This window comes from Bos javanicus, chromosome 17 (assembly GCF_032452875.1).
Source record: "Bos javanicus breed banteng chromosome 17, ARS-OSU_banteng_1.0, whole genome shotgun sequence".
Taxonomy (NCBI): Eukaryota; Metazoa; Chordata; class Mammalia; order Artiodactyla; family Bovidae; genus Bos; species Bos javanicus.
Genome location: NC_083884.1, coordinates 62,639,042 through 62,654,611, shown reverse-complemented (window position 1 = coordinate 62,654,611; position 15,570 = coordinate 62,639,042). Strand labels below are relative to the sequence as shown.

General features: G+C 42.7%; 1 protein-coding gene across 2 annotated transcripts in view; it reads right to left on the bottom strand.

Annotated features, from left to right (window-relative positions):
- The window catches only part of NAA25 (N-alpha-acetyltransferase 25, NatB auxiliary subunit), a 66,187-nt gene extending 56,224 nt beyond the window's left edge, over window positions 1-9,963 (bottom strand). Inside the window, exons 1-2 of one of the 2 annotated variants that reach the window (XM_061385008.1) lie at window positions 9,747-9,963; window positions 248-333 (exon numbers count right to left, since the gene is read on the bottom strand). In XM_061385008.1, the coding sequence (XP_061240992.1) occupies window positions 248-333; window positions 9,747-9,804 (144 nt within the window). In that variant the 5' untranslated portion in view covers window positions 9,805-9,963. The remainder of the gene's footprint in view (window positions 1-247; window positions 334-9,746) is intronic. The other variant, XM_061385007.1, reaches the window with a different exon arrangement.
- Between the last annotated feature and the right edge of the window lie 5,607 nt (window positions 9,964-15,570).

Sequence of the window (15,570 nt, the reverse complement as noted above, 5' to 3'; positions counted from 1 at the left end):
TACAACATCCCTTAAAGGGACCCTGTGAAAACAGAATAATTAAATTAGAGGAGTCATGTCCAAAGAAAAAAGCAGTGAGCTTTTAATTAAATACTATTTATGGCATTTAAGGGATCAGGAAAATATATGGCCTAAGAAATACTCTGAAAAACACAGGCACTAAAGAGATTAATGAAACACCTTTCCCTTTAAAGATTACAATATATAACCCACCAAATATAAGTAACTCGAAGGCAAATGAACGTACCTTAGCACAATGAAGATCTTTATGCTTTTTCAACAACTTATCTGCTTGCTGAATTGCCATTTTATTATTACCATTATCAAGATAATCTATGAAAACAGAAGTTAGGGTCATTATATTCCTTCAACAACAAATATGAAAAATGCATAGGCTAGTATCAGATATTTCAAAAAGTGTCCTAATATGGTATTTAAAAATATCACGGAGTGATATGAACTCTAAACAGCCAGGATGGTCCAGAACCCAATCTTATATTTTGTTATAGTCATTTCTCATCCAAAAGCAATATAATCCAGTTATACTAGTCCTTAATGAAGACTCAAGACCAAATATATTTAGATGACAGATAACACTAATATTTTTACCTATGCCAAACAAATGGATTTAGTCACACAAAAATTAAAATATCTAAAAAAACAGTTTATTATACTCAAACTTCAAATCTACCAAATGGACCACATTCCCTCAATAAAATGTGTACTGTGTACTTATTATGCCACAGAGTTAAGAATAATTTGCTGGGGGAAAAAAAGAGAGACAGTAACAGGGGTGGCAAATTAAATCCAACAATATTAGGAGTAGACAAGGTAGGAAAAACAGTTCTTTCATATACATTAGTTGAAAGAGAAACTAGCACTGACTTTGAAGAAAAATTGCCTTCTAAGTTCCCTAACCTATGCATCCATTCCCAAACTCGAGGAATATGGAGACTTGCTATAAAATTTTGTTAAGGAAGAAAAGCAATCAATTATTATTCAAAAGTAGAATAAAAGCAAAGATTAATTTCCAAATGAGAGGATCTAAAAGAAAATGAGAAGTGTGTTAAATGGGCAACAGTGGTAGATGTGAATTCTATATACAGGAAGATGACTGAACGCTGACCAGGCTACAGCCTACTACTACCACCAGGTCCCTCTTGGCTCATCGAGGTCCCAAATCAGCAGGAGAACAGACAAAATGCCAACAACTCAAGTTAATCTATGGACCAAATGCTGGTGAGGACAGGGAACAAAAGCAACTCTTATTGGCTGTCGGTGGGAACGCAAAAATGGCACTGCCACCTTGGAAGACAGGCTGTTTCTTAAAAAACTAAACATACTCTAACCATACGATCCAGCTCCTTGTTATCTACCCAAATGAGATGAAAACTTACTTTCACACAAAAATCCGCACATAAATGTTTACAGCAACTTTGTACGTAATTGCCACAACCTGGAAGGAACCAAAGTGTCCTTTGGTAGGCAAATGGATAAAAAAACTGTGGTACATCCATCCATCCAATGAAATATTATTCAGTGATAAAAACAAATAAGCTAGCAAGTCAAAGAAAAAAAACAGAGGACTCTTAAATGCACACTGCCAAGAGAATGAAGGCAATATGACAAAACGACATACTATATGATTCCAAGCATATAACAGTCTGAGAAAGGCAAAAATTATAGGCACAGTGGAACAGTCGGTGGATGCCAGGAGCCGAGGGAAGGATGAATAATCGGAGAGCAGGGATTTTTCAGTGCAGTGAAGCTATATGATGCTGTAATGACGGTATGTGTCAATTTTTCATTTGTCAAAACCCACAGAAAGTGCAACATACAGAATGAACTCTAATGTAAACTAGTAAACTAGGGAGTTAACAATAACACATTACATTGGCTCAGCAACTGTAGCAAACGCACACCAGTGCAAATGTTAGTAACACGGGAAACTGCCGGGAGAAGAGCGGGGTGTGTGGGTGAATAGGAAAAACCGCTCTAGGAAAACAAAGCTGATTAACTTGAAAGTAAGAGGTGTTATAAATGGGAAATAGGGCGGTAGCTGCTGATTCAGAACACAGAAACATGGCTGAACACAAGCTAGTTCACCATCCACTACAACTGGTCCCTCTTTGCTCCTCAAGGTCCCAAGTTAGCAACGGGGAGAGAGGAGGCCAAGACAACTCAAAATCATTCGGCCCTGGTGGCTCAAGGCCACATAACAGAAACACTATCATTTTACCTGACAGCTTCAAGTTTTCTCCAATGAATACTTTGCCACAACTTTTAAAAAACCACCACATGAACACATGAGTTTCATCTCTAGTCCTTCTTCAAGGCACTTAATACCAATGAGCACCAATAATGCTAGGTACAGTGATTAAGAAGACTTACTCTGGAGGAAACACAATCTAAAAAAGACCAAAGATTTAATACTCAGGTAGAGCGAAATCACAGAAATTTAAAAGCACACAAAATCTTGGCCTGAATACCTAATACCAGTTTTCTTAAATTCTTAGTTCAGCCGACAGGCCACCATTTGTCCTTACAGAATATCTGAGAGACGTTTCAGTTCAATAAATGATATCTTCTCTAATAACCTGGTGTTGGTCTCACGCAGAGTGAGTTCTAAGTTATGTCTGACTCAATCCTGTAAGACTCCAGGTTCATGGACCACATCTTGAAGCCTTCTCAAAGAATAGGTATCTTTGGTGAAACCCCAGCTCTGAGGATCGCCCCGTAAACGGATCAGACCAGAGGTTAGCACTACAAGGATATTTAACTTTTCCTCTCTGTTGTTGACAAGGCTCTGATATATTAATATGCTGTACCCTTGCCCTCTTCCCTGGGAATGGTTTCCACAGACTCTGCTGAAGGGGTAGAATTGGATGAGCATGTCTAGATCACGTAACTGAAGCCCAATGGAGTGGACATCTGACCCAAGCTGGGTAAACCTGGTAATCTATAACTGCAATGCTGAAACCTAGAGTCAGAAAGCTATGTAGAACTCCATTTGGAAGGCAATAAATATTTCCAGTTTGAGATCATCTGGGGCAGGTCCAGAATTTCCATCTGGAAGGAGCCTTGCTGCTAAGTCACTTCAGTCGTGTCTGACTCTGTGCGACCCCATAGACGGTAGCCCACCAGGCTCCCCCGTTCCTGGGAATCTCCAAGCAAGAACACTGGAGTGGGTTGCCATTTCTTCTCCAGGAAGGAGCCTTGGGAGATGCAAATTTGTTAATGGGGAGTGAAAAAGGGAGTAATCTCTTGGCTCTTCATTCATGAAACATTTATAAAAGAATAATGTCAGTTATCTTTATCAAAAAATAGATGCAGGGGTGGGGGGGGGGGAGATAGGGGGCAGTGCTGATTAAGCAAACAACCTCTCCCTACTTTATCTTCAGCCAGCATTAGGGCCCTGCATAAGTGATGAGTAAGCACATTAAAAAAAAAAAAAAAGGCTTGAAGAACCTAGCAGAGAAAAGAATAGACACAAACAGATAAGAGCAGCAGAGACAAGTGTTTGAGAAAGAAGCTTCAGATCTTGACAGCCTTCCAGTTTCCATCAGGCTCCAGAACACTGCATTCCTGCCCTAGGCTCCCACAAGGGTTTATAAACAACCTCCTTCTACTTGAGCTTGTGTCAAAGGGTTTCTGCTCCTTGAACCCAAAAGAATTTTAACTAAGACATCCCACCACATTCAGCCTGCTGTCAGGCTCCCCCTTCCTGGAAGCCTACTGATTAATTGGTTGCTGAGTCTTTGGGAAATGTTTATTTCCATTTTACATCACTGACTTTGTAATATAAATTATGTAGCATTTGGTGAAAAAAGGCCAAGAAAAATGATATCCTAAGTCTATTTTTTTAAGTCTTTTTAAAAGCTTACTCAAGGGTAATTGTGGCTTGACCATGAGGACTGGTATGGTTCCCTTAATGAGAGTCAGCCAGTCAGCCATCCACAAATCGGGCATAGGAAGTAAGATGATGTGTCGGTTAAAGCAGTGTTTTTCTTTCTTTTTTTTTTTTAAAAGCAGTGTTTTTCAAAGCATAGTTATCACTCCAACTACTCTGTTTTTAGGTGATCTCTGTAGGCAGTACTAGATAACACAGTGAGAAAGCTGACTTCTAATATTTCCTTTATATTAAGGAGATACTCAATTTGGCATTTGCCTGTCACTTCTTTAATATTTGTTAATGTCCCCCCCCCCCCCCCATTTTTTTCAAACAGAGAAGCAACAGGTCTCAGATTGAGAGTTTCACAACTATCAGAAACTAGTCAAGGGACTTCCCCGGCGGGCCAGTGGTCAACTCTATGCTTGCACTGCAGGGGGCACAGGTTCAATTCCTGGTTAGGGAACTAAGATCCTACATGCCACTGGTTCAACAAAAAAAAATTTAATTCTTATGGTTTGCTTTCTCAGGGCAAGTGACAGATTTTCCACTAACAGTAACAATAAAGATTTGTTGTTGTTTAGTCACTAAGTGCGGAGAAGGCAATGGCACCCCACTCCAGTACTCTTACCTGGAAAATCCCATGGACAGAGGAGCCTGGTAGGCTGCAGTCCACGGGATCGCTAAGAGTCAGACATGACTGAGCGACTTCCCTTTCACTTTTCACTTTCATGCATTGGAGAAGGAAATGGCAACCCACTCCAGTGTTCTTGCCTGAAGAATCCCAGGGACGGAGGAGCCTGGTGGGCTGCGGTCTGTGGGGTCGCACAGAGTCGGACACAACTGAAGCGACTTAGCAGAAGCAGCAGCAGTCACTAAGTGAAGTGAAATGAAAGTCACTCAGTCGTGTCTAACTCTTTGCAACACCACGGACTATACAGTCCATGAATTCTTCAGGCCAGAATACTGGAGTGGGTAGTCTTTCCCTCCTCCAGGGGATCTTCCCAACCCAGGAATCGAACCAGGGTTTCCTGCATTGCAGGCACATTCTTTACCAACTGAGCTATCAGGGAAGCCCTGTCACTAAGTCATGTCCAACTCTTCTGTAACCCTGTGGACTGTAGTCTGTCAGGCTCCTCTGCCCACGGGACTTCCCAAGCAAGAATACTTGAGTGGGTTGCCATTTCCTCCTCCAGTGGATCTTCCTGACCCAGGGATTAAACCTGCGTCTCCGGAACTGGCAGGTGGATGATTTACCACTGAACCTCCAGGGAAGCCCAATAATACAAATTATTTTTAAATAAATTTAACAGTCAACTTAGAGAAAAATATTAAATAATTAATAGTACAGATGATATTATAATATAGCTAAAATCATCAGATTGGATAAAAGAATGATAGAAATCTGGGAAACACTGGGTTAAACCACTGGTAAGACTATCAAAATCTACTGAACGAATGAGCTAGCTCCATTCCTGGGTAATACGGCCAACAGAAGCTCCCCTTCCCTGCAGGTGCAGACAGACGGCAGTAGGCCCCGACACATACAGGCCTACTGTCTACTGGCCCTGTAGAGAGGCCCTGGGACCAACATCCTTAAGAATCATAAGTCCAATCATACTTACGAATACTGACAATAGAAAAGGGATCAGTCTCACAAATAAAAAGGAAAGCCTTTAAATTAGGTGTCCTTGCAAATGCTTTTAAACCTTCCAGAGTAGCTGAAATTGACAACCTGTAACTGTTTTCACTTCCTACAAGGACTTCAGAGACTACTCAAGATATTGCTCCAAATTTAGAAAAAGACAAGCTCCATTTTCAAATTACAATGTCCTTTGCTTAAAAATCCTAAATGCTTGAGAACACAAGTCTTGCTTTTACCAAGAACACAAATTGTAGGTGAAACATTCTTTTAATCAACAAGCCTTTGTTAAATACCTAAAGTGCAAGATGGGGGGTGGTGAGGCTGAACTTAAAAACAAATAATGCCTTCGAACTGATGGCCTTCCATCCTGCATCTGGCCCTTTTAAACCTACTTCTCACACGGTATTCAGACTTATCCTTTTACAATGCGGGAGAAAGAGATACATACATACAAAGTGACCACAATAGGATATTCAAGGAAGCAATGATTAGTGATGGCTTCCTGTGATCAAATTGGACTTTTTTCAGTTAATTTTTACATAATAAAAATAATAGTCATAGTGGAAAAAAAAGTGATTCATACAGGTATAACATGAAAAGAATTATTAGTCTTGTAATCTTGCCCTACGCACCCACTGCCCTCTACTCTGTGCATGCTTCTAAGACTTTTCTGTGCATTAACATGTCTTTCTAAGTTTAAAATGCTTTTAGAATCTCAAAGTCTAAGAGCTTTTTAAAAGGTCAAGATTTCAGAACAGAAGACTACAGGTTGTGCCAAGTGACTTTTCTACAGAAAGAAAAGATAATATTCACTCACCAAGACACCCTATCACTCTTGGGGCGAAACAGGACAAGACTCACTGAGCTAACACCGCCCAACAGAAGGTTCAGAATATATAGAATAATCATGTGAAGACTTGGGAAGTTTTAATAACGAACTATAGCAAAATAATTACCTGGAGTCTGGCCACACATGGAAGGGAAATGTCCTAAAGCACCAAAGAAGTGATTATCATTCAGGAAACACAGCTAGGAAACAGGTTACACATGATTCAGGCTAGAGCAAGACTGCAAGTCAGTAGCCAACAAGGACTACTGTATAGCACGGGGAACTCCACTCAACATTCTGTGACAGCCTATATGAGAAAAGTCTAAAAAAGCATTTAGACATGTATCACTGAGTCACTCTGCTGTACACCTGAAACAAACACAACACTGTAAATCAACTATACCCCAATAAAATTTTAAAAATAAGTAGACCAAAAAAAAAAAAAGACTGTAACTCAGTAACAAAGATTAGAATGGATCTCATGCCATAAAAGTATGTGTGTATTCTAAAGACTACAGAGGTATTTTTTCTTTGAAACTTCTCTAATTTTATTTTACAATTCCTGCATCCTATAAAAATTTATTAAGTGCCATATCTGACCATCACTTCCAACTCTACACACCTACTTACTACTAAAAACATTTTAAAATAATAATGGTAGAAGCAAGCACTGGAGCTCACCACGTCACATGGGAATACAAAATCTGTTCAGAACCACAAAGTACAAGAAAATAATTTTAGTGAAAGGAGACAACAATAAAGTAGGCATTCTGAGAAACTCAAGATGGTTTTCAAAAACCAAAACTGCAATACCCAAACTTACCAATTTATGAGTAAAGAGAAGCACTCTAAAAACATTCGACTAAACAACTAGCTATTACATACAGAGACATCAAAAACAGAATTTCAACCTACCATAATTTCACAATTAATCACCCTGTCCGCTTCTACCCTCAACAGCATCAGCAAAAGCTGAGGTCATAGGCAAAGTTTCTCACAGCTGTAAAATCCTAAACCTTGGGTATATAAATAATGTTGCACAAAAGGCAGTGGGGCTGCAGAATCCAAACTCAGTAAGGGCTGAGCTCTACAGTGAGAATGGCCACGTTCAAATTCCAGCTCCACAATTCACTAGCCGCAACCCTGAGCAAGTTCATCCCTGGCCTTCAGTTTACTACTATGCTCACAACAATCTTACCTCCCGAACAGGACAGTGAGCACACCAACAAGCACTCAGTCAATGCTGAGTGTTGTTGAACTTTGGGCTGGCGGGTCAGTACCACCAAGCATTAGCTCGTTCATGTGTCAGCTAATGAGATAAATTCAAGGGACAATAGTGGTTTAGGGGCACTAAGGTATTTAAACACAAAAGCAGAAGCTGTCCCAAGGTCCAGAAGTCAGAAGTGCAGTTCTTTCCCTAATTCTGCCAGTGTATATTAATTGCCTTGGAACTCCTAAAAAAAGTATCTTCTAATCTTCTTCCCATGTAACTATAAGAAAAGCTACATAATTCTGGCTTCAGTTTTAATATGACCTACGTATCTGGTTAACATAGCCTGATGTTTAATAATGTTAAAGGGACTAGCTTTCCTATTGGATAGTTCAAAACATTATTAATTCTAAGCAATTTATGGGGCACCAAAGACATAATCTTTGGTCCTCAAGAACAATTTTTAGAAATCCAATGATTCTTAAAAATATTCAATCTTAAAAAAAAAAAGTCTGCAAGCAGCTGCTATAAAGCAGTAATGAGCTACCAATTGTGAACTCTGGATTCAGTACTTACCCTCAAGTCACGCTTGTCTACTTCATCTCTGCCCTTTAAAATGTCTACTGGAGGACACAAGACTTTACAGCCCTGGGAAAATGGAAATCTACCACTCTCCACCTTTGAGACCTTTGGCAAATCAGTGCCTTCAGCGCAAGCTAAGGTGATTTCTAACACAGTGGTTAAAAGAATAAGTCTAGGACAGTCCACAGGGTAAACAAGATACCAGTTTCATGTTAGCTGAGTGACCTTAGACAAATCACACATCAATAAAGCCCCCAGTTTCCTCATCTGTGGAAAGAAGAGAGGGAGAAGAAGGGAGAAGGGGACTGGGAAAAACCACCCACCCCAGAAGAAAATGTGAAGATCAAACAATAATAAATATAAAAGGGCAAGGAAAGTGACTGACATAATTAGCAGACTATCCACATTATTATTGCTGTTAAATAATAATTATTATTATTATTATCAACAAAGCTGTTGCTAGAATCAAATAAGACTCGAGAGCAAAACATCATACAAATTACAAAAAGCACTACCAGTTGTACCAGAAACATAAAGTTACCCCCATCCAAAAAAGTTAAATCATCTCAGCTTTGCGGAGAAGCCTCCATTTAACTAACATCTACCCCATAAACACGAGGCCTCCTTTTGCAAAAACCACTGACCTTGAAGCCTTCCTCACTATGAACTAGAACTATGAACTAGACCAAGACCACACAAGCATCTAAGGGGAAAGGAAATACAAACGGGACCACCGTCCAATTACAGAACGTCTCGATTACTGAAGAGGTTTTTCTCCCTTACTCAAATACGTGATTTTTCCCAACTGGAAGAGCAGAATGCCACCAAGATCTTAAAGCCTGAGGGTTGAGGTAAGCGTTATGAAAGGGGATCCACTTAGCACGCGGAGGGCAGGCTGCAAAGGAAAAACCAGAGAAGCTAGAAGAAGGAAGAGCCCTCCCTGCATGCCCCTCGACACCAGCTATTGCAGTCGCTTCACCGCTATTTTGGACCCAAGACCCCCCCGCCCCGCCGCCCCCGCTTCCCACGTGTGCCCAGAGCAGCTGTTCCTCCACCAAAGGGCTCTGTATTGGGAGCCTCAAATCCGGGCCTGCTCCTGACTCGACATGGGTTGACCTTGCGTCAGCCCCTTCCCCTCCCTGGCCCTCTGTTTCTCCCTGTGCGCCAAGCACAGTTAGTCAGACAACACTTTAGGCCCCGCTCCCACAAGTAAAAAGTCTTTAGTAGGAAATTTTCCCTCACGCAAGGGTGTCCCACCCTCATGCCGGAGCCAGCTTCCACCTGCGGATAGACAACGCAGCCTGCGGGTAGCGCAGGTCCCGGCGAGAGTAGTGTCTCACAGGGCCTGCCTGTCAGGCCGGCTCTGCAGACCTGCGGCCGCCCTGGCCGCGCCGCTACCAACTCAGGGCTCGGGAAAGCCAGGCCGGCGCTTACGCGAGGCCCGTGGCTGCGGCCTAGAGGCCCGCGCGGCCCGCCCCCTGTGCCCGCCGGCTCGGCTCCTGGCCCCTCAGTGCCCCTCCCGGACCTTCGCCCCGGCTTCGGAAGCCCTCGGCGCATTCGGCTGGCGACCAGACTGGCCCCAGGCACTCACCGTAAATGGGTCGGAGGCGCCTGTCGTTAGGGTCCTGCACATGGCCCCGCGTCGCCATGATGACAAGCGCAGGACCGCAGTGCGCACGCGCGGGGCAGGCCCCCGGGAAGGGGCTGTTAAAGGGCCAGCGCCGATCTCGCTCTTCTATCGCGATGGTCGCGGGGTTGTGACAGAACGCGCCGGCGCGGAAAACACAGACACCCAAACCGCATCCCCGACCCCCCGCCCCGCAGGTGTGTCACTTCAGTGGCTCCTTTTCCTCCCTTTTGCTGGTGAAAAGTGAGGGGAGGGGTGGGGGGGAAACTTGGTTAAAGACAGGGCTCGGCTGCTCCTGCTCATCTTGTTTCTCCTCTGTGCTGAAGGACCAGTTAGACTTGTCTTTGATTCACTGTCGAGGAACCGGAAACTCTTGTGGGAGGGTGACCCCGGGGACAGTAGGGGAAAAGGGGTGCTGAGCGACAAGTAGAAACGTGCCAGAAAAGTTCGGGGTCCCTTCACCCCTTCCTCGGTGCTCAGCCTACTAAGAAGCATCCTAGGGATCAAAGTTAACATTAACAGTTTAAGGTGATGAGAAAGAAACTTCCCTTCTGTAGTATTTTTTTCTGGAAGACCCATAAACTCAGACTAGTTACAAAGAAAACATCAAACAAATCATACTGAGTGACATTCTACAAAATGCCTGACCGGTAGGCTTCAGGACTGTCAAGGTCATGAAAAATAAGGAAACTGAGAAGCCGTTACAGACCAGCAATGCTTAAGGAGACACGACAACCAAACATAATGTGATATCTTCCTTGGGATCCTGGAACAGAACAAAGGGCATCAGTGGAAAAAGAATTGAAATTCAAATAAAGTCTAGAGTTCAGTTAATAGTATTGTGCTAATGTTGGTATCTCATTTTGATAAATGTACCATGGTAATGCAAGATGTTAAGTGGTTGAGGGGTATATGAAAACTTAATCCTCTTTTCACCCCCTTTGTGAGTCTAAAATTATTCCAAAATCAAAGATTTTAGAATGCTTTTATTGTTTGTTTTTTAAAATTTTCTGCCACACCCTGCAGGACTTGGGATCTTATTTTCCCAACCAGAGATAAAACCCCCTGCAGTAAAAGCACAGTCTTACCCTCTGGACCACCACGAAGGTCCCTAAATGCACTTGTGGGGGGCGGGGGTTGGGAAGTGGGGAGTGACTACTTTTTAAAAATCAAATGCACTAGAAACTCTCATCCCAATTCTGTCCTGAGTTCTAGCTGAAAGAGAAAATTCCAGAAGCAATTACACAGAAAAATTCTTATGGAGAATGGGGATGGCTGGGGAGAGGGAGTCCCTCAAATGAAGATATGATCTGTGATCCTCATAGAAAATAGTTCCTAAAGCTGAGGAGAGTTTAAAATATGCTAGATGGGGACCTCCCTGGCCATTCCACTCCAGAGGACACGGGTTTGAGCATCACCTGGGAACTTAGAAACATTATTAGGCACTGCTCCAGACATACTGGATCAAATGCTCTGGGAGCAGGGTCGGCAATTTGTATCTTTACAAATCCTCTTGTGATTTGGATTCAGACAAAAGTTTTATCCTGTTTTAGATCAGAAGCAGGCAAATTATGACCTATAGGCCAAATCTACCTTACTACTGTTTTTGTACAGTTTGTGAGCCAAGAATGATTGTTACATTTTTAAATGGGGAAAAATAATCAAAAGAAGAATAATATTTCACAACATGAAAGTTGTATAAAGTTCAAAGGTCAGTGTCTATAAGTAAAATTTTATTGAACCCAACTATTCATTTATGCATTGTCTGTGGTTGCTTTTGTGCTACGACAGCAGAATTGAGTAGTTGCAACAGAGACCTTGTGGCCCAGAAGGTTAAAATATTTACTCTCTGACCCTTTACAGAAAACATTTGCCAATTGCTATTCTAGAATATGCTCAGGATAAATGAATAAACAGATACCTCCAGGGTAGAGTTGTCAAGTCAAATATGGTACAATATTTGGGGCATACTTACACTAAAATGACATTCACTGTTTATTGAAATTCACATTTAACCAGGTGACCTAGATTTTTTGATTGAGACATACTTGATTTACAAGATTATATTAGTTTCAGGTGCACAGGTGTTCTACACATTTATTTGCTAAACCCTATCCCAGGGAGAACTCCATGCTTCCAAAATCGTGTTAACCAGCAAGAATGAAGGTCAGGAGCCTCCAGTAAGCTAATCCCAGGCTTGCTCTTAGGTGCTGTGGCCAGGTAGGACTGGGCTGGACTTGGGCTTGCCCAGGGGAGAGAAGGGAGGAGACCTGGGGTTCATCTATGACACAAATGAGAGAGCTGTTGAGTTACCTGAGTTTCAAGAATTTCCCAGAATGGAAAAGCGCAGCACCTTAAAAGGGGCACACAGGAGGCTCCTGACCAGGACTGTGGTTACTCAGCTATGTTCTTAGATTACCTTTGTTGGGCTGGCCCAAGAGGAATGCTGATGCTTGGCACCCTGCTACCTGAACTTGGCAGGGCTGGAGTCTTATGGACCCACCTAAGAGAGGCCTTCAGGTCCTTGAGTCACCATGCTGCGTAGAACATGTTTCCCTCCACCCTGAAAGCCTGTTTGGCATACAAGCAGGATGAATTAGCCTTTTTCTTTTCTTTTTCTCACTCCCTGTCCTCAAAAGCCTAAGACTGAAGCAGTCACCCATCTCTAGGCCTGTCCTTACCTGCTCCCTGAGCGGCAACGTTCACACCCTTTGGCCTGAATCATTTCAGGTAACAAACGAGTTGCCCCCCAAGGGAGCCAAGAGCCTATCCTTCTCTCTGTACCTTAGAGCTGACGTTATGGGAAAATACTTGGTATACAACAGATGTTCATTCAATGGTGGTGTCCATTATATTGACTTAGAACAGGGGGCTAAGCCCTTCATTCCTGTCCTATTTGGTGGCAGATTTGATCTGGTAGGAAACCCTCTTGCTCAGGAGCCGTGAGGCACACCAGTGTGTCGTGCTGGTAGCTGGGGACTTAGGGCAGGGCTCTGCATTACTTGGATGTAGTGGTTGTGGGCATCTCCACTGGATAACTTTTCTAATTTTCCTTTGCTTTTCTTTTCCACCTTGATCCAATGCCTAATCCTAATCCTCCACAGAATAAACAGAACAGTGACAAAGTTCATATTTTTCATGGATTTCTCGACCTTTTGAAAATGTATTTATTTTTATTTTTGGCTGCACTGGGTCTTCGTTGCTGCACTAGGTCTTCCTCTGATTGTGGAAAGTGGGAGCTACTCTCAAGCTGCAATGCCAGGGCTTCTCATTGCAGTGGCTTCTCTGGTGGAGCACAAGCTCTAGGTGCGTGGGCTTAAGTAACTGTGGCTCACTGGCTCAGTAGTCGTGGCACACGAGGAATATCTTGGAATTTCCTGCAATACTTAGTATAAAGAAGGACAAAAATACCAAATAGGCACAGAATTAAAGGTAGACAGAGATCAAGGCAGAAAAACACAGAACCAAGAGTTAAGAGTTGGGGGTTATGGTCTTGTTTTGGCCAATAATTTAAGATACACTCCTGGGCCTCATTTTTCCCAACAGGAAAAGAGAGAATGGGTCTGAGAGCCCCTTTCAGCTTTCAGTCCCAGCGGTGCCCTCTTTGTTCACTCTAGCACTTCCAATTCTGTCCACCAGGTGGCATATGAATGCTAAATTGCCCAGGCCTCTTTCAAATTAGAGGAGAAGGCAATGGCAACCCACTCCAGTACTCTTGCCTGGAAAATCCCATGGACGGAGGGGCCTGGTGGGCTGCAATCCATGGGGTCGCTAGGAATCGGACACGACTGAGTGACTTCACTTTCACTTTTCACTTTCATGCATTGGAGAAGGAAATGGCAACCCACTACAGTGTTCTTGCCTGGAGAATCCCAGGGACGGGGGAGCCTGGTGGGCTGCCATCTATGGGGTTGCACAGAGTCGGACACGACTGAAGCGACTTAGCAACAGCAGCTTTCAAATTAGAAGGGATAGATCTCATTTTAATTGTAAAAAATTAAAAATAAAACAGAGGACATTCCCTGGTGGTCCAGTGGTTAAGATTCTGCATTCCCAATTTCCAGGAGATGTGAGTTCAATCCCTAGTAGTGTAAGTAAGAGGCCGCGTGCAGCCCAGTTATCTTTGTAAACTTTTTTTTTTCTTTTTTGCCCACAGGGCTTGTGGGATAGAAGAAGGAATTCACAGGGCCTGGACTCCACCTTAGGCCTGTTCATGCTGATCATGCTCGGCCACCTTTCCAATGGACTCTGAACTCTGTGTTTAGTGCCTATGAAAACAACAACAGAAGGATAAGAGCCCCTCCAGACAGGGGAACCTTGAAGATCGTATCTAGGTTATTCATTGCCTAAGAGAAAACATACACTAATCACCCCTTCCTCCAGACAGGCCGTAAATTTTTCTCTATCTATCGGAGTGTAACCTTGGGTTTATTGATTATTGGCTAATTATTTGACTGTTTGACCACATGAGCACATAGCACATGAATGATGGGGTTATTGGGATTTATTTTCCTTGGTTTATGTAAGTCTCAAGGAATTTGGGGTGGTGAGTTCAGACACGTACACATGGGATATAAAAGATTTTCACAAATGCTGGTCGGGGATCCTCTGTCCTGGGCCCACCTGTGTAATAAACTGCACTCCACTATCTGCATTGTCCTTCTGAGTGAGTTTGTTTCCCGGAATGCGTGGCTACAGCAAGGTCTTAGTTCCTGGACCAGGGACTGAGCCCGGGCCCCAGCAGTGAAGGCACTGAGTCCTAGCCACTGAATCGCCAAGAATTCCTTATATCTTTGCAATATTTATGCTCAACTTTTTATTAAGGTGTTATACACCATAAAATTCCCTCATTTTGAAGACACAATTCAATGCTGTTTTACTACATTTTACCAAGTTGTGCAGCCATTAATATAGTTTAAGTTGAGAACGCTTACATCCTCTTAATAATATTCCTCTATAAACTATGTTTCCTAACTTTAAAAATAATGAAATGTTTCAAAATCTAAAGATAGAATAATAATCATGTATACATATCACACAGGTCTGACAAATGTTACGTTTAACAAGCACAGACTTGATATTGTAGGTACATTTCTTCATCTCCCCATCTCCCTGGCTCCTCAGAGATAAGCAGCATTCTGCTATTGGCCAGTATCCTTCCTTCTACGTTTTCATATTTTTAAAAATAATTTTATTTCTTTTAAAATGTATTTACTTTTGGCTGTGCTGGGTCTCTGTTGCTTGTGAGATTTCGTCTAGTTGTGGTGAGCGAGGGGTGACTTTCTAGTTGCTGTGCATGGGCTCCTCATTGCTGTGGTTTCTCCCATGGAGCATGGACTCCAGGGTGTGTGGGCTTCAGCACGTCGGTTCAGTAGTTGCCGCTCCAGGGCTCTAGAGCATGGGCTCAATAGTTGTGGCCTAGGGGATTTAGTTGCCCGACAACATGTGGGATTTTCCCACACCAGGGATAGAACCTATGCTTCCTACATTAGCAGGAGGATTCTTTACCACTGAGCCACCAGGGAAAGCCTTTGTTCTCCTTTTAACTTCTGGGATATGGGAAGGGGGTGGTTTGCTGTGAAGAAGTGTTTTGGTTTTTGCAGTCTTTTCCCCACTGCTGTATTATTTTTCAATTGCTTTAGGAATTCTAGTAATCTGATGGTTTTGTTTTTAACATTTGAATCTTTGACTTGTTTGGAATTTTACTCAGCATGAATAATGAGGTAGGGTTCCAATTTTATCTTTTCCTATTGCTCCAAACCCTATTTATTGAATAATCCATCTTTTT